Here is a 23,088-nt window from a genome sequence, read left to right as displayed (position 1 = left end):
AGTGAGGCCCTTTGCAACTCAATAAGATCCTGTTCAAAATAAAGAATAAAAAATAGGGCTGGGGATGTAGCGGAAGTAGAATGCCCCTGGGTTCTATCCCTATACCGCAAAAAAAAAAAAAAAAAAAAATAGGGAAAAGCCTGAAAATATGGGGTGATTTAATTTGTATTAAAAAGTTATTGCAAAAACAACGTATAAGTTCACATTTTCTGATAACACCGCAATGTTATTTTAACATCCTTAAAATAATTAGCATTTGCTTTCTATGTTTGTAAATTAGATCTCAAAATACTTTTCATAAGGAGGGTCCTAGAAATAATATGTCAGCATGGTCAGAAGTAATATGATTCATTTTCTATCATGGTAATCATGTATAAAGAGAAGTCTATGCTAAGCAGCATGTGACAAATCTTTGAACCCAGGGGCCTTTCTTTTTTTTTTAATTAATTAATTTATTTTTTAAATTGGTGCATTGTAGTCATATATCAATCACATTGGAGTACAAGACATGAGAGGATATACAAGCACACAGCATCCAGTTAGCCTTCCTCCAGCCCCCATCCCATTCCCTCCCCCTCCCTCCATCCCATGCTTCTTTGGTGATTTACTTTGATACATTTGTTTATGTACCTCCTGCGTTTTAAAGAGGCTCCGTCCTCCAGTATTACATACCCTCTGATTGGTCACATTAGTTGCTTCACTATAGGGCCCTTTCTATAGCTCAACCTCTTCCTGTTGCCCCTTTCCTCCTAGTTATTGCTGATTAAGAGAAGCATCTGATTTATATTTTCTGCGATATTTCTCTGTGCATGCTGCATTGCAAGTACCGATCCCACTCTTGATGGCCCCAGTAGTGGCCTGGCTACTCAGTGGACTGATCCAGACCTCGCTGGCTCAAGCAGCGGCCTTGCCTCATGGGAGGCCCCAGTTCTGGTCTTGCTGGCCCCTGCACCGGTCTAACCCCTAAGCTGGCTTCAGTCCCGGCCTTGGAGGCCGCAGGAGTGGCCTTGCCTCACGGCAGGCTCCGATGCTGGCCATTGGCCCCTGCACCGCCCTAACCCCTTGGCAGGATTCCAATCTTGGCCTCGGAGGCCCCAGCACCGGCCTAGCCTCACGGCAGGCTCCAATGCCGGCCTTGTTGGCCCCAGCACCAGCCTTACCCCGCTGCAGGTTCCGTTCCCGGCCTAGGAGGCCCCAGCACTGGCCATGCCTCACGGCAGGCTCCGATGCTGGCCTCACCTCACGGCAGGCTCCGATATCGGCCTCGCTGGCCCCAGCACTGGTCTAACCCTTCGGCAGGCTGTTATCCTGGCCTCAGAGGCCCCAGTACCAGCCTTGCCTCAAGGAAGGCTCCGATCCCGGCCTCGGAGGCCTCAGCACTGGCCTTGCCTCAAGGCAGGCTCCGATGCCGGCCTCGCTGGCCCCAGCTCCGGCCTAACCCCTCGACAGGCTCCAATCCCGGCCTCGGAGGCCCCAGTACTGGCCTTGCATCATGGCAGGCTCCGGTGCCGGCCTCGCTAGCCCCAGCACCGGCCTAACCCCTCAGCAGTATCCGATCCTGGCCTCGGAGGCCCCAGCACCAGCCATGCCTCTCGGTAGGCTCCTGTGCCGGCCTTGCTGGCCCCAGCACCGGCCTAATTCCTCGGCAGGCTCTTATCCTGGCCTCAGAGGCTCCAGTACCAGCCTTGCGTTACGGCAGGCTCCAATGCCGGCCTCGCTGGCCCCAGCACCGGCCTAACCCCTCGGCAGGCTCTTATCCTGGCCTCGGTAGCCCCAGTATCGGCCTTGCCTCATGGCAGGCTCCGATGCCGGCCTCTCTGGCCCCAGCACCGGCCTAACCCCTCGGCAGGCTCTTATCCTGGCCTCGGAGGCCCCAGTACCGGCCTTGCCTCAAGGCAGGCTCCGATGCCAGCCTCGCTGGCCCCAGCACCAGCCTAACTCCTCGAACCCAGGGGCTTTTCTACCTATTTTATATTTTATTTGGGAACAGGTTCTCACTAAATTGTTGAGAGCCTCACTCAGTAGCTGAGGCTGGTTTCGAACCTGTGTGATCCTCCTGTCTCACCCTGCCAAGCTCTGGGATTACAAGCGTGCGCCACCACACCCAGCCCTATTTATTTTTTATTCTTTATTTTGAAACAGGGTCTCACTGAGTTACAAAGGGCTTCACTAAGTAGCCGAGGCTGTTGGAGAACTTCGATCCTACTGTCTCAGCCTCCCAAATGCTGAGATTACAAATGTGCGCCACCAAGCCTGGCTATCTCCTCTATTTTCAAGGAACCTCGGGTGTTTGTGTCTGTGTTCATCTGAATAATGTTTAAGTAATAATAGTTAAAACAAACAGGAGTTTCATGAAGCTAAAACTTCAAGTAGCCATTATTGACCATTCCTGTTAACTGAGATATTACTCTTGACACCTAGAGTGTCTTCTGGGTTCCTTGGGACTTGAATATATCAAAAATATCCCAATGTGAGAGAACTGCAGCTGCTTCATTTTCTACTGATATAGCACTTCATATTTCTGTAATAGGACATACCAGTTAGCTTCATGTCTTATCAAAGTACCTTAAATATATGCATATTTTAGTCATTAACTAGCATTGTTTTTGACCTAGCAAGTTTTTAGTGTTTGTACACTATTGAGCAAATGTCACTGTACTTCTCCTAATTATTATTCTTATTTTTAATATCTCTGAAAATGAGTGACAGCTTTTGGCTGTTTTGCCGGAGGGTGTCAATCTACCTATTGTTATGAAATTGTATGGTTTGTTCTTAGTTGAAAAAAGAGTATAAGCATTTCATTTACCTTTGGGGACAGGATGTTGAAAAGGAATTGGAGATGCAGATCAGCATGAGACAGGAGATGGAACTGGCTATGAAGATGCTGGAGAAGGATGTCTGTGAAAAGCAGGATGCTCTGGTGTCTCTGCGGCAGCAGCTGGATGATCTCAGGGCTCTCAAGCATGAGCTTGCCTTTAAACTTCAGGTAGGGGAAATCCAAGGAATAGACTCACTGGCTTTCTAAAATCCTGGGGCTTCCCTCCAGTACACATGAGAGAGAGACAGAAAGAGAGAAAGGTGTGTGTGTGTGTGTGTGTGTGTGTGTGTGTGTGTGTGTCTTAGTTTTACTGGCTATTGAATCCAGGAATATTCTAATTTCAAGCTATGTGCCTCAGCCCTATTTTTTATTTTTATTTTGAAACAAAGGTCTCATTAGGTTGATGAGAGTCTTATTACTTGCTGAGACTGTCCTTGAACTTATGATCTTCCTGTCTCAGCTTCCCAAGTACTAGGATTACAAGCATGCACCACCACACCCAGCTAGAATCACACTTTTTTGTATTGTTTTATTTTTTATTTTTGCAGTACTGGGGCTGGAACCCAGAGACATTCTACCTCCAGGCTATACCTCCAGCCCTATTTTTTATTCTTTATTTTGAAACAGGATCTCACTAAGTTGCAAAGGGCCTCACTAAGTAGCTGAGGCTGTCTTCAAACCTCAATCCTCCTTGTCTCAGCCTCCCAAATGCTGGGATTACAAACATGAGCCACCATGCCCAGCAGAATCACACTGCATATATGAAGGAAGAGGCACATTTCATTTTGAAACCAGCTGCCAATAAATCACTTTAAGAATCAGGCTATCAATCGCTGGGTACAGTGGCGCACACCTGTAATCCCAGCTGCTAGACAAGCGAAAGCAGGAAGATAGCAAGTTTGAAGCCAGCCTTAGCAACTTAGGAAGACTCTGTCTCAAAGTAGAATTTTTGAAAGGACTGAGAATGTGAGAATATAGAGTGCTTGCCTTGCCTATGTGAAGCTCTGGGATCAATCCCTAGTGCCACAAAAAGAAAAAAAAAATTAGACTATCATAGCATCCTCTAGTACCATCCTAGAAAATCAAGTCAACTTTTTACATTGTAAATAGGGTTAGTATTTTTTATCCTATAATTTCTACTCTCCAGCCTAATATGCCTGTTGAGTTGTATATTTCATTAGTTTTTATTACAATATGATAAACTGATAAATCATCTGATAGTGTGATAAGGCTGCATATAATAATACTAATTTTACCCAAATTTCTTTTGGATTTTTTCCACTTAGAAATTAACATACAAATACATAAGCATTTCTAGTTCTCAATTTCCCACTTACCCTCAGGTTCAAAACTCATGTATCAGTATATTTGAGAGTTTTGTATTATATAGATCTTCTGTAATTCTTTCCCATACAGAGTTCAGACTTAGGAGTAAAACAGAAAAGTGAACTAAACAGTCGCTTGGAAGAGAAAACTAATCAGATGGCTGCTACTATTAAACAACTGGAACAAAGGTAAAAGTGCTGTATCTGCTTTGTAAGACAGCTTTGAAAACATTGTTGGGAAATATCCATGTGTCCTGACTGCTTGAATGTCAGAAATGGAAATTAGCCCATTTCACTGTCATGCGCTAGAAGTATATTTACAAGAATGAAGTGGCTTTGCAAGTATGTGCTTAGAATTGTATAATGTTGCCATTGATCACTGAGTCCTTGAGTGCTCTAGCACTAGTGACTCAGGGGTGCTGAAGACAGGCGCCTCCCGAGGTCATTTCTGGATCTATCCCTCCTTTAACCCTTTACTCTTCTCTGTTGGCTCCCTTTTCTCTGTGCCTTCTCCTGAATAGTTGTGTAGCTTCCACTGGCACCTACAGTGTGAGCCTCCTCTCTGATTCCCATCTGGAGATCGGTGCTGAGTTCTCCTCCTCTAACTAGCTGCCTCCCATCAGTCCTAATGATTCACTCTGCCCAAAGCACATCATGCCCTGTGATACCCTCTTGTTTCTCTCTTTGCCTGAAACCATTATTTTCTTCCTGGTAACTCAGCAGCCAATAGGAATGTCTGAGACTTCAAGATTGAATGCAGCATGGCACCCAAGATCATTTGATGTTTCCACCTATAGCACCTACTAATCACTGTGATTGCTCTCGAGTGAAAACAAACTCTTAGTTCCTGCACATGCTTTCCATTTTTCCCACCCACTCCTTTGCCAATAGTTCCATTAACTGTGAACGACCATCCCCTTCCTACTTCCCTGTTCCTCAGAAACATTCTTTGCATTCAGCTCAAATACCACCCCATTCCCCAAAAGCTTTCTCTGATACTTCTTCCCAGCTAGAAGTGATGTCCTTCTTGGAATTCTCATAGCCTTATATCCCTCTCTGCCCATACCACTTTAGGGTTCTTCTCACTGTCTGCTTTATCTAATAGTCCTTAATATATATTTTTTAGCTTCCGGTGAGAGGGTAAATGATCTTTCAAGTTCCCTCATTGCATCTGTCACAGTGCCTTGAATGTATAAGACATAATTCAGTAGATAAATGAATGAATGAATGGATAAATGGGTGGCTTCTTTTATTCAGATGATTCTTAACCAGGAAAGGTTCTGAATAGCAATGTGTATTATTATTAACTCAGAAGTTAGCTTTAAAGCTGGGTGTGGTGGCACACCCTTGTAATCCAAGTACTTGGGAGGCTGGGACAGGAGTATCACAGGTTTGAGGACAGCCTCAACAAATAGTGAGACTCTCATCAACCTAGTGATACCCTGTTTAAATATAAATATAAAATAGGGTCAGAGGATGGAACTTGGAGGTTGAATGCCCCTGGGATCAATCCCTAGTACCACACACACACAAAGTTAATTGCAAATTTATATTAGTTTGACACCTCTGATATGAATTATAAATTAAGAGTCTATGTAGGAAAGTCATCTAAACTCTTGTTCATAAACAGTTATATCTTCATAATTTATCAAATCAATTTTAGCATTTATAAATTGTGGTTTTTAAATGTATTGAATGATTTTTAGAGTGGTTTTTTACTTGGCATTTAAAACAAAACTAAAATATGACGTATCTCTGAGTATTAAGCTGACTTATTTTCTTGCTATCTTTGTGTTTCCTATTTATTTTCTCATTCCCCTTTCACTTCATTTTCACTTTTATTTTATTTAGTGAAAAAGATTTGGTGAAACAGGCAAAGACCTTAAATAGTGCAGCAAATAAACTAATCCCAAAACATCATTAGGCCTTTCATAGTTGGTCACCTCGCAAGTCTGATATCACAAGTTGATTGTAAAAGGAAGAAATCTGAAAACTATTACACTTAAGCTCTGATTTCATATAAAATGTCATCAAAAGTTGACTTTGAATTTGTTGGACTTTTTAAAAAACAGTTGGGTAATATAGGTTAGGTTTTTTCTTACAATTATTTTCTCCCCAGAGTAAGAACATTTGGTATAAGCTCCTAATTAAATGCCAAATAAACTTTGAGAAATTATTTCTGGGTTGACCAATAAATAAAAATACCATTTTTAAAAGGCTAGGAGATTAAAGGCCGGTATATATATTAACGATGCCTTTACGATTCAGTTTTCAATCATACCAGATTCTTGGTGCATTGTTCATGTCTGCATCGGCAAGCCTGTTCTGCCATTGCGATGTAATGAAGTGGAGGTGACTACCATGTGAACTTGGACTCTTCTAAAGTAGTAATGTGTCTCTTACACATGATCCCTTTTTACTTTTGTTATGTAGGTTTAATCCCCAAGCCAAGGATGAGTACTTAGTATCTCCTTACAGTTCTATTCTCAGTAACCAGAATTGCTTGCAACTTTTTTGCCTTAGTGACTTTGGACAAAAAGAAAAAACAGCATCCCTATATTTCTTTAAAGTGCATAGAGATAAAGTTAGTAATTAGGTAACTTATGATAACATATTGTGGAAGCTTGAGAAAACCCTCTTAATATCTGTCATCTTCTACCTCTGCCACTTTTCTGCAATTCCACTTCCTATTTAGGTAGATCAGAGAGAATAACTTTTAATAAAAACATTCCTCTCCTATAAAAAATAGAACACTATACATTTTTCAGATCTACCCTGCTTTTCATCCTGGAGTAGAAAACAAGGCACAGACACGAGTGATGATTTCCTGCCCATCATTCCTTACCTGGAAACCTTTACTTAAGAGATTCTGTTATTAAGACTTTATTTTACTTTTTGTTTAGATGGGTATTTGCTAAAGGTCCTGGGAAACTGGCAATTTACTGATGAGAAAAGCATTTCAGAATAGGAAATAGGTAAATGATAAACTTACATTCTTTATTATTATTTAGTATAAAAATAAAGATTCCCAGTAGATATCCACAAGCAATATTAGCAGGGCTTCTTTTTCTAAGTGACCACAGATCTAACCCTTTCTAGGTTTTACATTGTAAATACTCCTTATAGATACCTTGATTTTTTTTTTTTAAAGGCTTGATTTGGGGAAACAGGCTTTTATAATAAGCCTTCCTTCAAAAGGTCCCATCAAAATGTTTGTGCTGGTTTTTGGTTTGGGTTGGTTTTTCCCTGTTCTGGTATGCTGTGCAGCACGAGCGCTGCTAAGGTGATTACGCAGACGACCCATTGGCTTCTAGCCCCCGAAATCCTTCACCTTCTTGGCAAACCCAGAAGTAGGAGAGTAAGACAGATCTCATATATGTTCTCATAGGCCTTTGCTCAGACTCGAACCAGAATTAAAGAACATGTTAGAGCCGACTTCATAGAAGATCCCGTGCTGCTGAGCTTATTCTTAACATTTTGCACCTATATAAGTAAAGCTTTTACTGCATTCTTACCTTCATACACCTGTTGGTGGTGGGTGATGAGCTGCTTTTTCTGTGAGCATTTGGAAGGAGTGGTCAAACACCAAAATAAAACTTTAAAGACTATACATAGCATGCCTCTAAATTCTATCATAGAAAACTCAGTTGTTTCACCTTCTAAAACACAATTCTGTATAGGTGCAAATTTATAAGATGTCTAGAAGAATCCATCAGAATTGTCCAGAGAATGTGGTCAGGGGTCTGACAAAGCCTGGTGCTTAATTCTTCGTCCACTAGGTCACATACTACTTGGCAGAAGGGAAGGGAAGGGACAGGCCGTGGTCTGACAAAGGCTTTCCCTTGCGTAGTAACCAGAAGCCTGGGTAAGGGTAGATGTATAGTGAATGTCCTGTGGTTTAATATATGTGGTTTGGGGAAAGAACCAGAAAAATGTTATAATTCCACATATAAGAAGGTAGTTAGCCATTTGCAAGTTCCAGTTATGTATGTAAAACAGAAATATAAAGAACCAAGTCAATTAGGAAATAAAAATAAATGAGAAACTGGACTAAACGTAAATGACTGTGTACTTAAGGTTGGCTTTGGATGTGGATTTTCTAAAAAGTGATGTTTTATTGTTTATCATCTAATGGCTGTAAACTGTAGTACTAGAATAAAAAAAAAAAAAAGTGGAAAATCAGCTTTTCCTCTGCCTGGTTCACCTTCATCTTACTTTTCTTTAGAGTTTGCTTATTCTCCATCTCTTTCCCTCATGCTTCCTTGCCCTGTGTCCTGCAGCATTTTCCCCTGTCTCTCCATGCCTTCCTCCTTGGGTTACTTTATTTTGTTTTGTGAACTTGGTCTTCCTCCCCACCATGGCTTTTGTTTTTTATCACAAGTTCATGTGGCTCACATCCAGATTGCGCCAGGCTGAGCGAAGTCGCCAGTCTGCCGAGTTGGACAATCGGCTCTTCAAGCAGGACTTCGGAGACAAGATCAACAGCCTGCAGCTGGAAGTGGAGGAGCTCACCAGGCAGCGGTGAAGAGAGGGCAGCTTGAGCTGGCAGGGTGGCTGTGGCTGGCTCTCGGGCAGGCGAGGCAGCAGGAGGAAATCTCAGGATTGCAGTCACTTTGGCTCTGTCTCTAAAATCTTTCTCTGGAATTGGAATTCAGAAAGCTTCACATGTATCAACGTTCCCATAAGCCTGTCAACATCCTTTGTGCTTAAAGAATCAGGAAATCAGAGCCCAAGCTTCAAAGTAAATAGTAGCCAGGTGTGGTGGTGCAGGCCTGTGATCCCAGCACTTGGGAGGCTGAGACCAAAAGATGGCAGGTTTGAAGCCAGCCTTAGCAATGAAGTGAGGCTGTCAGCAACTTAGAGAGACCCTGTTTCCAAATAAACGATTGGTAGGGCTGGGGGCATAGCTCGGAGATAGAATGCTGGTGGATTCAATCCCCAGAACCAAAAAATAAACACATAAATAAGCCAGGCGTGATGTCACAAGCTTATAATCCCAGTACTTGGGAGGCTGAGACGGAAAGATCAAATTATGCATACAGCCTCTGCAACGTAGTGAGACCTTGTTTCAAGATAAATGGGAAAAAAAAAATAGATCTTGGGGGTGTAGCTCAGAGGTAGAATGCCCCTGGGTTCCATCCCTAGTACCTAAAAAAAAAAAAAAAGAAGTAATTGCTAGACAATGTAACACTAATAATGATAGTTGCTATTTCCTGATCTCTTGCTCTGCATATACTTCGCAGAGCTCTTGGCATACAGTTCCCCCAGTGTCTTCACACCAACCCTTTTAGTAGGTGATACTGTTACCCCCATGGTTGTAATTAAAGCTTTAAGGGGTTAAATGTGTCCACATTCACAGACTGGAGCTAATAAGTGGTGACACTGTCATTCAGAAATCTGTTTCTCTGACTCCAGTCCTTAACTACTCTTCTGTATTATGCCTCAAATGTGACTCACTTCTGTGCTAAAGCCACTGACTTCAGACAAATAGAACAGTGTGAGATATAACACACAGCTACTGAGAACACTAGTGGGTTCCGTAGCTGGGGAATGCTCACATAACTGTGAGGGGCCATCTAGTTAAAATGAAATGGAGCTACAGTGCCCATACTTCATCTTATGTCTTGCTGAAAATTTATAAATACTGTTTCTCAATTATAGCAGATATTGCTACTTGTCATTCAGGTCATCACAGCTCTTCATTAAGAGTTAATATAAACTGGGTGCGGTGGCACACGCTCGTAATCCCAGTATTTGGGAGGCTGAGACAGGAGGATCTTGGTTCGCGGACAGCCTCAGCTACTACTTAGGCCCTTTGCAACTCAGTGAGACCCTGTTTCAAAATAAAGAATAAAAAATAGGGCTGGGGTTGTAGCTCGGAGGTAGCATGCCTCTGGGTTCAATCCTCAGTACCGCAAAAAAAAAAAAAAAAAGAGTTAATATAAAATACTGATTTTCAAAGAGTTTACCCTCCGCTGGGCATGAGAGAAAACCAGGAGGAGCGTGGTGGTGCACACCTGTAATCCCAGTACTTGGGAGGCAGAGACAGGAGGATCACAGGTTTGTGACCAGCCTCGGAGCTACTTAGTGAGGCCCTCTGCAACTTAGTGAGACCCTGTTTCAAAATAAATAATAAAAATAGGGCTGGGGATGTAGCTCAGAGGTCGAATGCCCCTGGGTTCAATCCCTAGTACCACCAAAAAAAAAAAAAAAAAAAGAGTTGACCTTCAGGCACTGGGTGATCCTAAAGTGCATTTTCCTAATCATCCAAGAAGAGTAAATATTTATGTTTCTTAGCATTATTAGTTTTATTGTATTTTAGTGCTTCAAAGCTTGGTTGTTCATATGTGCCTGACAGCTTTTTATTCATCAAGTTTTTAAACTTAATTACTAGACTTTAAGAAAAGGTTTTCGCATTCTTTAGAAAATGTGAATACAGATATCCAATTTTTCATCCTTTTCCTTCCCATCTATCCCAGGAACCAACTTGAATTAGAACTAAAACAGGAAAAAGAAAGAAGGTTACACAGCAACAGGAGCACCCCGGGAAAGGGCGCCCAGAAGCCAGAAGCCAAGGTAGTAATGTTGGTCATTCTCTAGGTCATTTCTTTTATTCTAAATTAATTTTTATAGGTTACTTGATGGGCCCATCAGCTTCCTTCCATGGATCACATACTTAATTTCTGTGGCCTCAACTATATAAATACCGAACAGAAGATGGAGTGAATCAATGAAACCTGAGTTGGGTGCAGTCACACACACCTGAAATCTCGGTATTTGGGAGGCTGAAACAGGTTCGAGGCCAGCCTCAGCAATTTAGCGAGAGCAATTTAGTGAAATCTTGTTTAAAAATAAAAAATAAAAGGGCTGGCGTGTAGTGTAGCTTGGATATAGAATGCCCCTGGGTTCAATCCCCCAGTACCATGAAAAGAAAAGAAATAAGGAAAGGAAAGTTAACTTGATTCTCTTCCTCTAGGACAGGCCTTTTAACTTGATTTCATCTGGATAGGAGGATTTTTAATAACAATTTCCAGGGGCTCTCTTTTTCCTTCTAATTTTTTTTTTTTCAGTACTAGAGACTGAACTCAGGGGCCTTCTACCTTGGAGCCACACCCCCAGCCCTATTTTAGTCTTTACTTTGAAAGAGGGTCTAAGTTGCAAAGGACCTCACTAAGTAGCTGAACCTGCGATCCTCCTGGCTCAGACTCACAAGTGCTGGGATTACAAGCGTGCGCCACCACACCCGGCCCTGACTTTTTTGTGGTTGTGGTGGTACCAGGGATTGAACCCAGGGGCATTCTACCTTCGAGTTACACCCCCAGCCCTATTTTACTTCTATTGTATTGTAAACAGTATATCTCCGTTGCTGACAGTCTTACTACTTGCTGATGCCTCCCTTCAACCTGTGATCCTCCCGTGTCAGCCTCCCAAGCGCTGGGATTACAGGCTGCTTTACCATGCCCAGCTTCTTCTGATTTTTAAAGTAATTGTTGTGGTATCTTATAAAAAAATGTGTTTTGGATTTCTGTTTTAATAACATTTATAATAATCCCTTTTCAATCCAGAATTCCCTTTTATAGAATGTTCTCTAGTGTGAATTTCCTCTTTACACCTTGCTTCTATCCAAGTCATGAGAATTTCAGTTTGAATATACTTAAGGAATTTATTTTGGAAACAATTAGAGAAAACTAAGCCGGGCGTGGTGGCACACGCTTGTAATCCCAGCGCTTGGGAGGCTGAGACAGGAGGATCGCACAGGTTCAAAGCCAGCCTCAGCTACTTAGTGAGACCCTGTTTCCAAATAAAATATATTAAAAAAAAGGTCTGGGAGTATAGCCCGGAGGTAGAAAGCTTCTGGGTTCCACCCCCAGTACCACCCAAAAAAAAGAAAAAGAAACAGAAAACTAGGCTTGAGGAAGGGAAAGTAATGTTTTAAAAGGTAATGATATAAAGAGCAGAAGTAGAAATTTCTTCATAACACTCTTAAAAGGAGAGACCTCAGCCAGGTGTGGTGGCACATGCTTGTAATCCCAGAATTTGGGAGGCAGAGAGATACGGGAGGATTGCAGGTTCAGAGCTGGCCTCAGCACCTTTGTGAGGCTCTCGGCAACCTAGTGAGACTCTGTTTCCAAATAAGAAATAAAATCAGTCTGGGGTATAGCTTGGAGGTAAAATGCTTCTAGATTCGACCCCCAGTACCCACTCCAAATTAAAAATCATGTACAACTGAGAGTACAGCTCAGTGGTACGGTGCCCCTGGGCTCAATCTCCAGTACCAGAAAAAAATAAAAGGAAAGACCTCTGGCACCTGTGGTGGCAAGGGAGCTAAAACTGGGCAGGATCCTCTCTGGAGTCAGGAGTCAGGAGCCAAGCTCTTCAAATAATGAAGGCTGAAAAGCAGGAGATACTTTTTACATTTTCTAGCAAAGATAGAAAGGAAATTGCCTCCTGTATGTATATTATTATGTAAAACAGAGCATATTTATAACCTTATTTAAAATTTCTAGAAAGCTAATTTGCTAGAGTAAAAAATGGTAAATGTAAATTTGTTATATAATAGTCATAACTAATTAGTTAAAATATGCAAAGAGCTATATATAAGAATGCCATCTTTATTATTTTAGTGAATCTGAAGGGTTTACAGAGGTCTGTTTAAAATCTTAGCCTATCTTGCCTCATTTTATTCAATATTCAATGAGGCTTTAAGTTTCTCAACCTCGAATTGCTCCGTAATAGGGTTTCTAGAAGGTTAAATATTGCATTGGTCTCTTACTTGATACTTGAATGCTCTGAGGACTCCTGTCCACTTTGGGAGGTAGATGGACACCAAGCAGGGAGCAGTGCATACACGTGAACGTGCAGGAATTTGTCTCAAAAACTGCCAAGCCGGGTCTGGAGAGCCCTGGTGGAGACGCAGGTTAGAACTGCATCAGTCCTCAAGCAGAAAGCCCTGAGCTGTCCAGGCTGTAAACGCTGCTGTGACGCCGGTGCATCCACACTCGACTCTGCGTCCAGAGGCTTACTGCTGGATATGGTGCGGCTTGGTTGTACCAGTTTTTCAGAGCTTGATATCTTGATCCTACTTTATAAGTAAATGGGATACGTTCTCAGTTTTATTTGAATTTCAGGAACTGAAGAAAATACCTACTCTGAAAATCATCTGTTGCGAGCTCTTACCGAAATGGTTAAGAAACTACTTGCGCAGAGTGTGAGATACCGTCTGCTTGAAACCTGGGTCTCTTCTCTAACAGCTGCTCCGCCTTCTGCCCAAGCTAAGGCATTGCTAAGGCATTGCAGAAGAAACTGCAATAGCATCATACGTGCCATCCTGAATAATTAACAAATTGGGCTGTTTTCTTTTGGCAGGAGGGGAAGCACAAATTTCAAGAGGAAAATGTTAAACTAGAAAAGCCCCTGGAAGAAAGCCGCAGGTGTTTGTTAATTAAGTATTAATTAAAATATAAAGTTCTGGGGTGGCGGGAAAGAGGGAACTTTTGATATACATTGGGATTGACACAGATCAGACACTGACTGCTAACATTACAATTCCAGAAAAGCATGTTGAAGGGAAAGGGAACAAATAATAAACCAGGTAATGTATATTACACCAAACCTGAGGGTGATCAAGGTGCCCTCTGCTCTTTCTTGACTAATCCTCAAGCTCAAACTATCACTTTAAAAAATAGGTTCTCAAGCCGGGCGTGGTGGCGCAGGCTTGTAATCCCCGCGCTTGGGAGGTGGAGACAGGAGGATCGCGCAGGTTCGAAGCCAGCCGTGCTGGCGTAAGAGACCCTGTTTCAAAAATATAAAATAGGTCTGGGAGTGGAGCCCGGAGGTAGAAGGGCTTCCAGGAACCCCAGTACCAAAAACAATAAATAAATAAATAAAATAAAATAAAAAATAGGTTCTCGTCTTTCCTGAATTGCTATCCCAAGAAGATGTAGCACAAGCCGTGTCATTCCTTAGGTTCTTAACTCTACTTGAGTGTGATTTGTTTCTACCTACGTGGCAGATTTCAAACACTACTCTGACATCACTTATTTTTCCTTTTTCTTAAGGATCTCAACAGCTTAACCTCATTCCTTTTTCTGAACTTTTTATCTGATCTCACTATGCAGAGCATAGGATCATTTCAAGGAAGATGAGTTTTAACAGTAACCCTAGCAGGTTAGGAATACCTAACCTAAAATGTTACATAGTGCCACTGCGTGAAAAAATGAAGAAGGTGCCGGCATGGCGGCACACGCTTGTAATACCTGCGCTTGGGAGGCGGAGACAGGAGGATCACGCAGTTTGAAGACAGCCACGCTGGCTTCAGATACCCTGTTTCCAAATAAAAATATAAAATAGGTCTAGGAGTGTAGCCCACAGGTAGAAGGGCTTCCAGGAACCCCAGTACGACTAAAAATAATAATAATAATAATAATAATAATAATAATAATAATAAATAAAGAATAAAAAAATAGGGCAGGGGGTGTAGCTTGGAGGTGGAATGCCCCTGGGTTCCATCTCCAGAGCCGCAAAAAAAATTAACAAAATATAATAGGATGGGGGTGTAGCTTGTAGGCTGAATGCTCTGGGTTCAATCCTCAATCTCTCTTCTCCTATCTCTCTCTCTCTCTCTCTCTCTCTCTCTCTCTCTCTCTCACACACACACACACACACACACACACACACACACACACACACTATGAATTCATACATATAGAAATGTAGATTGGGCCAGGCGTGGTGGTGCACACTTGTAATCCCAGTATTCAGGAGGCTAAGACCAGAGGATGGTGGTTCATGGACAGCCTCAGCTACTTAGTGAGGCCCTTTGCAACTTAGTGAGACCCTGTTTCAAAATAAAGAATAAAAAAGCCAGGCGTGGTGGTGCACGCTTGTAATCCCCGCGCTTGGGAGGCTGAGACAGGAGGATCGCACGGATTTGAAGCCAGCCTCAGCTACTTAGTGAGGCTTTCAGCAACTTAGCGAGACCCTGTTTCCAAATAATATACACACACACACACACACACACACACACACACATACACACACACACACACACACACACACACACACACACCTGGGAGTATGGCCCGGAGGTAGAATGCCTCTGGGTTCCACCCCTAGTACCACCAAAATAAAGAATAAAAAAATAGGACAGGGGGTGTAGCTCAGAGATAGAATGTCCCTGAGTTCCATCCCCAGACCCACAAAAAAAAAAAAGAAAAAGAAATGTAGATTGGAACTGCATAACATGTGGCACATTTTCCGCAGAACCAAAAGTAGGCTCTGAGCCGGGCTTGGTGACACACACTTGTATTCCATTGGTTGGGAAGCTGCGACAAGAGGATTGCACAGGTTCAAAGCCAGCCTCAGCTACTTACTGAGGCTCTCAGCAACTTAGTGAGACCTTGTTTCCAAATGTAGTATAAAATAGGATTACCAAAAAAAAAAAAGTAGGCTTAGCTTCTAAGTTCTACTCCAAGTTGGAAACGTCAGTTAGCTCAGCCTAGTCACATGAGTAAATAACACCACCTAGCTGGGCCTGGTGGTGCACACTTGTAATCCCAGTACTTGGGAGGCTGAGACGGGAGGATCGCAGGTTCATGAACAGCCTCAGCTACTTAGTGAGGCCCTCCGCAACTTAGTGAGACCCTGTTTCAAAATAAAGAATAAAAGCCGGGTGTGGTGGCACACACTTGTAATCCCAGTGCTTGGGAGGCTGAGACAGGAGGATCACACAGGTTCAAAGCCAGCCTCAGCTACTTAGTGAGGCTCTCAGCAACTTAGTGAGACCCTGTTTCCAAATAAAATAGAAAATAGGTCTGGGAGTGTAGCACGGAGGTAGAAAGCCTCTGGGTTCTACCCCCAGTACCACTAAAAAATAAAGAATAATAATAAAAAATAAAGAATAAAAAATAGGCATGGGGTGTAGCTCAGAGGTCAAATGCCCCTGGGTTCCATCCCCAGACCTGCCAAAAAATAAAAATAAAAAATATATAGAATGAGCCGGGCGTGATGGCTCACAATTTTATAATCCCAGCATTTGGGAGACAGGAGGATCGCGGTTCACGGACAGCCTCAGCTACTTATAGTGAAATCCTTTGCAACTCAGTGAGGCCTTGTTTCAAAATATAGAACAAAAATAAGGCTGGGGGTGTAGCCTGGAGGTAGAATGCCCCTGAGTTCCATCCCCAGTACCACAAAAAGAAAGGAAAGAAAGAAAGATAGGCAGGCTGGCTGGCTAGGGATGTGTCTCAGAGGTAGAATGCGCTGGGTTCAATCCCCAGTACTGCGCACACACACACAAAAGCATAAACTATGACTCTAAATCTATTTGTAAATGAGAATCATAATGTTTAACAAGGATCAGATTCCAGTAATAGTCTTAACAACCAAAATTTCCAAAACCTTAGAGGTCAAAATTAATAATTCTGTTGGTCCTAGCAATATAAAAATATAAATATAAAAGAGTGGCAGCATTGCTTGTTTGGCAGAGTATTTGTCTTCTGATTTTTTTTTTTTTTTTGGTGGTACTGGGGGTGGAACCCAGAGGCTTTCTGCCTCCGGGCTATACTCCCAGCCCTATTTTATATTTTATTTGGAAACAGGGTCTCACTAAGTTGCTGAGAGCCTCACTAAGTTGCCGAGGCTGGCTTCGAACCCGTGCGATCCTCCTGTCTCAGCCTCCCAAGCACAGGGATTACAAGCGTGCGCCACCACGCCCGGCGTCTTCTGATCATTTATTGAGGTTAGATAAATGGAAATATATTAATTCGTTATTTGTTACTATTTTATTTCTCTTATAGCCTGCAGTCTCACCCCACAGATCACCCCACAGATGAACAGGTAATCAAGCCTCCTGTTTTAAAGTGCCTGCATGACTTATGAAGCTGGTGTACCATGCCTAGACAGTAAAGAAGGCAGCATGGGAAGAAGATAAATGGTGCAGTCCTCTGTGTGCCATCCTTTTAACAGTGTCCTGAACATGTGTATGGCCTGAAGCACTCGCATGTTGGAAATATAAATGCTAACCATTTCTTGCAAGTCCAGTCTATTTGTACATTTGAAACACAATGTGGATAAAGGGCCAGAAAATAGCAGTTTTGAACAATTTGCTAAAAGTTCTCACTTATTTGAAATTACTTCTGATGTACTGTGAGTGCTAGGAGACGTCAGTCCACCTCGTTCCTTTAGTTTTCCCTTACATAAAGTGGAGAGGGGCCGGGCACGATGGTCACGCCTGTCATCCCAGCGCTGGGGAGGCAGAGACAGGAGCATCGCGCAGGTTCGAAGCCAGCCTCAGCTACTGAGTGAGGCTCTTGGCAACTTAGTGAGACCCTCCTTCCAAATAAAGTATAAGTTAGTTCTGGGAGTATAGACCAGAGGTAGAAAAGCCTCTGGGTTCCACCCTCAGTAACACACACACACACACACACACACACACACACACACACACACAAATGGAGAGGAAATAAAAACTTTTTCATCACTTAGAAATAAGCTAACATAAATGGTTGTAAAACACTTTGTGAGCCCAGCATGGTAGCACATGCCTTTAATTCTATTATTTGGGAGGCTGAGACAAAATAGTGGGATCACGGCCAGCCACAGCAACTTAGTGAGGCCCTCCACAATTTAGTGAGACTCTGTTTCAAAATAAAAGATAAAGCCGGGCGTGGTGGCACACGCTTGTAATCCCAGCATTAGGGAGGCTGAGACTGAAGGATCGCCGTTCGCGGACAGCCTCAGCTACCTAGTGAGGCCCTCTGCAACTCAGTGAGACCCTGTTTCAAAATAAAGAATAAAAATAGGGCAGGGGGTATAGCTCGGAGATCAAATGTCCCTGGGTTCCATCCCCAGACCCACCAAAAAAAAAAAAAGAGAGCTGAGAGTATAGCTTGAAGACAGAATTCTTCTGGGTTCAATCCCCAGTAACACACACACACACACACACACACACACACACAATTTTGTGAATATATAGTATGACAACCTTGTGAGAAAAATAATGGATGCTAATATATCTTAGTCACTCTGTGAAGTATCTATTAAGTTATAAATAAATCCTCTGATTTTCTTTCTTAATGGTGGCATGAAACAAGGGAAATGAGGCAGTTTTTAAAACTTTATACTTCTGTATACTTGAATTATAATTTTATAAATAAAATCATGCTGGGTGTGGTGGTATACACCTCTAATCCCAGTGCTTGGGAGGCTGAGACAGGAGGATCACAGGTTCAAAGCAGCCTTGGCAACTTAGGCTCTCAGCAACCTAGTGAGACCCTGTTTCTAACTAAGGAATGAAATCCAACTGGGGGTGTAGCTTGGAGGTAGAAAGCCTCTGGGTTCAATCCCCAGTACCAAAAAGAGAGAGAGAATATCATATTACTTTATTAAAAAGTTAAAAGAACTGTAAAGATAATAAGAGTTTTATTAAGGTGGTAAGACTATGTGAAATTTGATTCTTTAGTTTCCAGATAGAGTGGCTTTAGTAAGCTGAAAATTATGTAGCTAGATAGGCATGTTCTAAAAGCACTCATGTTCCTGGTGCTGAGAATCTGACTGGCTTGTTCTGTGTTCAGGATCGACTGCTGCTCTCCACAAAGCCACAGGTGTGTCAGCTATGCCAGGAAGACGGCAGCCTAACAAAGGTAACTGTTGAGAAATGAATGGGTTCTTCCCAGGAACGTCCACTGTGCCATGAGCTTCTTTCCTGGCATTGCAGGGCCTTTGCAAGGGAGTACAGAGTGCATTCTCACAGCATGCAGAGTGAGTAGAATGCACTTCTCAGGTGCTAATCTTTTTCCGCAATAGTAATTCATGGTAGCACATCTCACTCAAATGAATATAAACAACTATATAATTTAAAACAAATCAGCAGCTGGGCGTGGTGGTGCACGCTTGTAATCCCAGCATTTGGGAGGCTGAGACAGGAGGATCTTGGTTCGCAGACAGCCTCAGCTACTTAATGAGGTCATTTGCAGCTCAGTGAAACCCTGTTTCAAAATAAAATTATAAACAAAATAGGCTGGAGGTGTAGCTTGGAGGTTGAATGCCCTTGGGCTCTATTAAAGTGGCCCTTCTCTCCAGCCACTGTACTGCATACTAAGGAAGATGAATTGCTTGGGGTGAAGCTCCCCCATCATGGGAGCTCTGTACTGCGTGCAGCAGCTTTAGCAGCGACCCTGCCACCGCGACTGCGCACGCTCTCCCAGCACTTGGCCACAAGGCTTGCAGAGCTTCCCTGTGAGCATGGTGGAGAAAGCTGTGCTCCCGCTGCACTGATAGCTCAAACAACGAGCTCCTCGGGCATCACAAGAAAGCACTAAGCACATCAGTGTTTTGGAATTCTATTTTAAGCTTAAACTCAGCGGGCTTTTTCTAGGCTGTTCACCCAAGCCATTGCTAGGTCACTGCCATATTGGACTGTGCTTAGATACGTGCAAACTAAATTAGCCCACCCAAGTGAATGTAGGGATCAGAAGTATAAAGTGCATTCCAAAGACTTGAATGACTTGGCTATCTGTTCTTTTGAGAATTTTGTGCACTGCTGCTTCTCCTCGTTCAGATCTAGACTAATGAGCTCCTTTGTGGACCAGGATGGTTTGGTCAGCGACCGTCTGGCACATAGCAGAACTCAGTCAATAACTGATGAGGCTTTGAGCATTCACCATTATTTTCCTTTTCTATCTCATCCATGTTTACAATTGCCTTTTCTCTGTGCCCCACCTGACTTCCTCTTCTCCTTGCAGAATGTGTGTAAGAACTGCAAAGGAACCTTCTGTAATGCCTGTTCAACAAATGAACTGCCTCTTCCTTCAAGCATCCAGCCTGAGCGAGTCTGCAATCCCTGTCACAAGCAGCTGATGAAGCAGTACTCCACCAGCCCCTCCTAGACCGGAGGGGAAGCCTGGACCACAGATTTCAGGCAGGGCCCTTGTCTACCCGTGTTAGCGTCAAGATCCTCGACAGCCTCATTCTTAGAGTCAACCAAAGAATTAATAGGAATGATTCAAGTAAACCAGTCTAGGGAGAAAAGGCAGTAGTTGGGAATTGCTGGAAGTTTTGCTCGTTTTTTTTTTTAATGATTGTATAAATAAAAGTTACTCGGTTGAGCCTTTCTTTTTTAAATCTAAGCAACCCCAAGTTGAAGGGTTTATTTTATAGTATATCTTTGGAAAGGCTATTTTTGTGAATATTGATAATAATATTGGGGTTGATGTAATAGGAGAGTCCAAGCATCTGAGAATAAAAAGAAAGGGACTGGAGTTGTAGCTCAGAGGTAGAGCACTTGTCTAGCATGCGTGAGGCCCTGGGTTTGATTCCCAGTGCTGAAAATAGAATAAAAAGAACCAGTCATCTTATTATACTTGCAGCTTGAAGGGGGAAAATGTTAACTGAGATCAAAACAACAGGCTCTATCTAGTTTCCCAGGTGCTACTAGACACAAAAATTGTTTCCTTTTCACTCCCACAAACTACCTCTCTTTACTCTACCAAACTGTGAACGCAAACTCAGGGAAAAGAAATTAGAGAGTAATATAAATTCTGAATGTATTGAAAACAATGTTGTAATATATTAGGATTTCAGGACTAGAGTTTTCTGATCTTCGTCTACAAGTACTTTCATTATCAGAACAAGAACATTTGTTGTTTTTCTACTTAGTAACTTCAGAAATAAATATCAGCCCTTTTCAGAATCCCCTACCACAAAACAAGCCATCTCTCTTTCCCAGCCCTCTTCAACTCATAATGAGTATTAAAGGTTGGGTTAGTATTTTACAAATAGGAAGTATTGATTAAAACAAAGCTAAGTCAGGTATAAAGCAAGTTTAATTTGTTGATAACTGAGAATAGTTAGCTCTATATTTATTAAATTATTTTTGAACTGGGCGTAGTGGCGCATGCTTATAAACCCAGTACTTGAGAGTGTAGATTAGAGTAGAATGTCCCTGGGTTCAATCTCCAATACTGCAAAAACAAATAAATAAATAATATTCTTGAATAAGAAAATCCTTATTCTGAACCAAGAATCAGAGCTGCTAGACAGGTTGTTTGCTTGCTTGCTTATTTGTTTTTAAAAAGACAATACTCAAACATCTCTTACAAACACGCTCTTTGTGGGAGAAGAGGGGAATGCACTCAGCAAGGGGAGGAAGGAACTGATAATACTGTTGTGATGATGTTATGTGTGCCTAGATTGTGTGATTCCAGTTAAGACCTAAGAGGATATAATTCTATGACTGCTTTAGAATTCTGGGACAGAAACATCCCAGGACCATGTTATTTGATAAGTTCTATATCCTAAAAAGGCTTACAACCTGGGAAAGAATTGTTATTCTGGAAGTCTGGCCTGTTACTTTTTGAAGATGAGTTTAAGAGTAAGGGGAAAATAAAAATAAATAATTCTAGTCTATATGTTGTCTTTTTTCCCATTTATATATCTTTTGAGCCTTTGTTTCCTTATTTTTTGGCCGCCTAGCTGAGCCAACACTGGTTTACATATAATGAGGGGAATAAAAATAGACAAATGGAAACTATCCTAAAATAGCAAATGTCATTTTGAGTTTTTAATTAAATTGAAAAGAGGCAGTTCCATGACATAGAATTTAATGGTAGGGAAATAATTAACAACCTGAGATTTTACTTAGAATTGCACGACTATTTAGTGGTTAAAATAGTAAGTTTTGCATTTTCTATTTTACCAGTTTTTTCAATTGCACATGCCATTTAGATTCAGAAAATACAGAAATGTATTTTGGGGTCATTATACATGCATACAGCTCTATACTGAGACAGCCTAACAGCAGACACCCCAGTAGCAATAGGCACACCCAGCACCCACATCTTGTCTTCTAATTCCATTTTCCAATACAAGGAACCTCAGGGTTCCCTGCAGAAATGGCTGATTCCAGTTCTGGCACATCTTGTAGTGCCTAAAAGTAAGAAAGGACACACAAAAGCCAGGCATGGCAACACTTGTAACCCCAGTACTTGGGAGGCTGAGAAAGGATGCTCACAGGTTCAAAGCCAGTCTGTGCAACTTAGTGAGACCTTGTTTCCAAATAAAATATAAAATAGGTCTAGGAGTGTAGCCTGGAGGTAAAAGTCTGAATTCCATCCTCAGTACCACAAAAACAAAAGTGACAAAGGAGTCAACTGAAAGAACTTCCAGTGCCCAAAGATGAAGAAGTTTGAGCCACGTGAATGTGTTACAGGAGCATGGCCCAAAGTGGAGCATCCTGGGTCCACATCAACATGTGACTAAATGAATAGAGGTACCCTGTCAAACAATTTATACTCCTCCCTTCAAGGAGACTGAGTTAAATTCCCCACCTCTTACATGTGGGCTGTGATCACTAAGTTGCTTCTAATTTTAAAATGTGAGAGAAAAGCAACTTTATAGTAACACCATCTTCATTAAGCAATCAAAATTTCTTATCAGTGATAAGGGGTTTTGATAACATGTACGCTGATGTGGTGAGAATGCCCCCTTGTGGTCTTCCCAGAAACTTCTAACTTCAAGCCTAGCACAAGGAGATTAAAAAAAAAAAAAAACCTACTCAAGGGACAGTCTACAAAATAACTGACCAGTACTCCTTAAAACTGTCAAGGCCATCAAAAAACAAGTCTGAGAACCTGAGGTCGTCAAAAGAAAAATCTGAGTAGGCTAAGGAGACAATGATGACTAAATGTAATGTGGGGTTTCCTAAAATGAAAAGAATTGGGAAATATGCTTAAGTAAATTTGAAGTGTGGAATTTAATAGTAATTTACCAACACTGGCTTGTTTTTTTTATTTTTATTTTTTTATTTCTGTACTGGAGATTGAACTCGGGATCATTCTTCCTCGAGCTATACTCCCAGTCCCTTTTTATTTTTTATTTTTTATTCTATTTTGAAACAAGGTCTCAGCCGGGCGTGGTAGCACACGCTTGTAATCCCCGCGCTTGGGA

The 23,088-nt window shown here is 42.1% G+C and overlaps 1 protein-coding gene across 3 annotated transcripts in view; it reads left to right on the top strand.

Annotated features, from left to right (window-relative positions):
* RUFY3 (RUN and FYVE domain containing 3) overlaps window positions 1–20,030 on the top strand; it is a gene marked incomplete at both ends in the record, with an annotated part of 68,004 nt that extends 47,974 nt beyond the window's left edge. For 2 of the 3 annotated variants that reach the window (XM_080697645.1, XM_080697644.1), the window contains 3 exons: window positions 2,819–2,986; window positions 4,235–4,332; window positions 5,995–6,067. In XM_080697645.1, the coding sequence (XP_080553771.1) occupies window positions 2,819–2,986; window positions 4,235–4,332; window positions 5,995–6,067 (339 nt within the window). Of the gene's footprint in view, window positions 1–2,818; window positions 2,987–4,234; window positions 4,333–5,994; window positions 6,068–8,544; window positions 8,665–10,622; window positions 10,723–13,509; window positions 13,581–18,667; window positions 18,786–19,886 lie in introns of those variants that run through there. The other variant, XM_080697643.1, reaches the window with a different exon arrangement.
* Window positions 20,031–23,088: the final 3,058 nt, after the last annotated feature.

Source organism: Muscardinus avellanarius (assembly GCF_963383645.1).
Source record: "Muscardinus avellanarius genome assembly, chromosome: 6".
Taxonomy (NCBI): domain Eukaryota; kingdom Metazoa; phylum Chordata; class Mammalia; order Rodentia; family Gliridae; genus Muscardinus; species Muscardinus avellanarius.
Note: the sequence above shows the minus strand (reverse complement) of the source record. Positions and strands in the feature narration are given on the sequence as shown.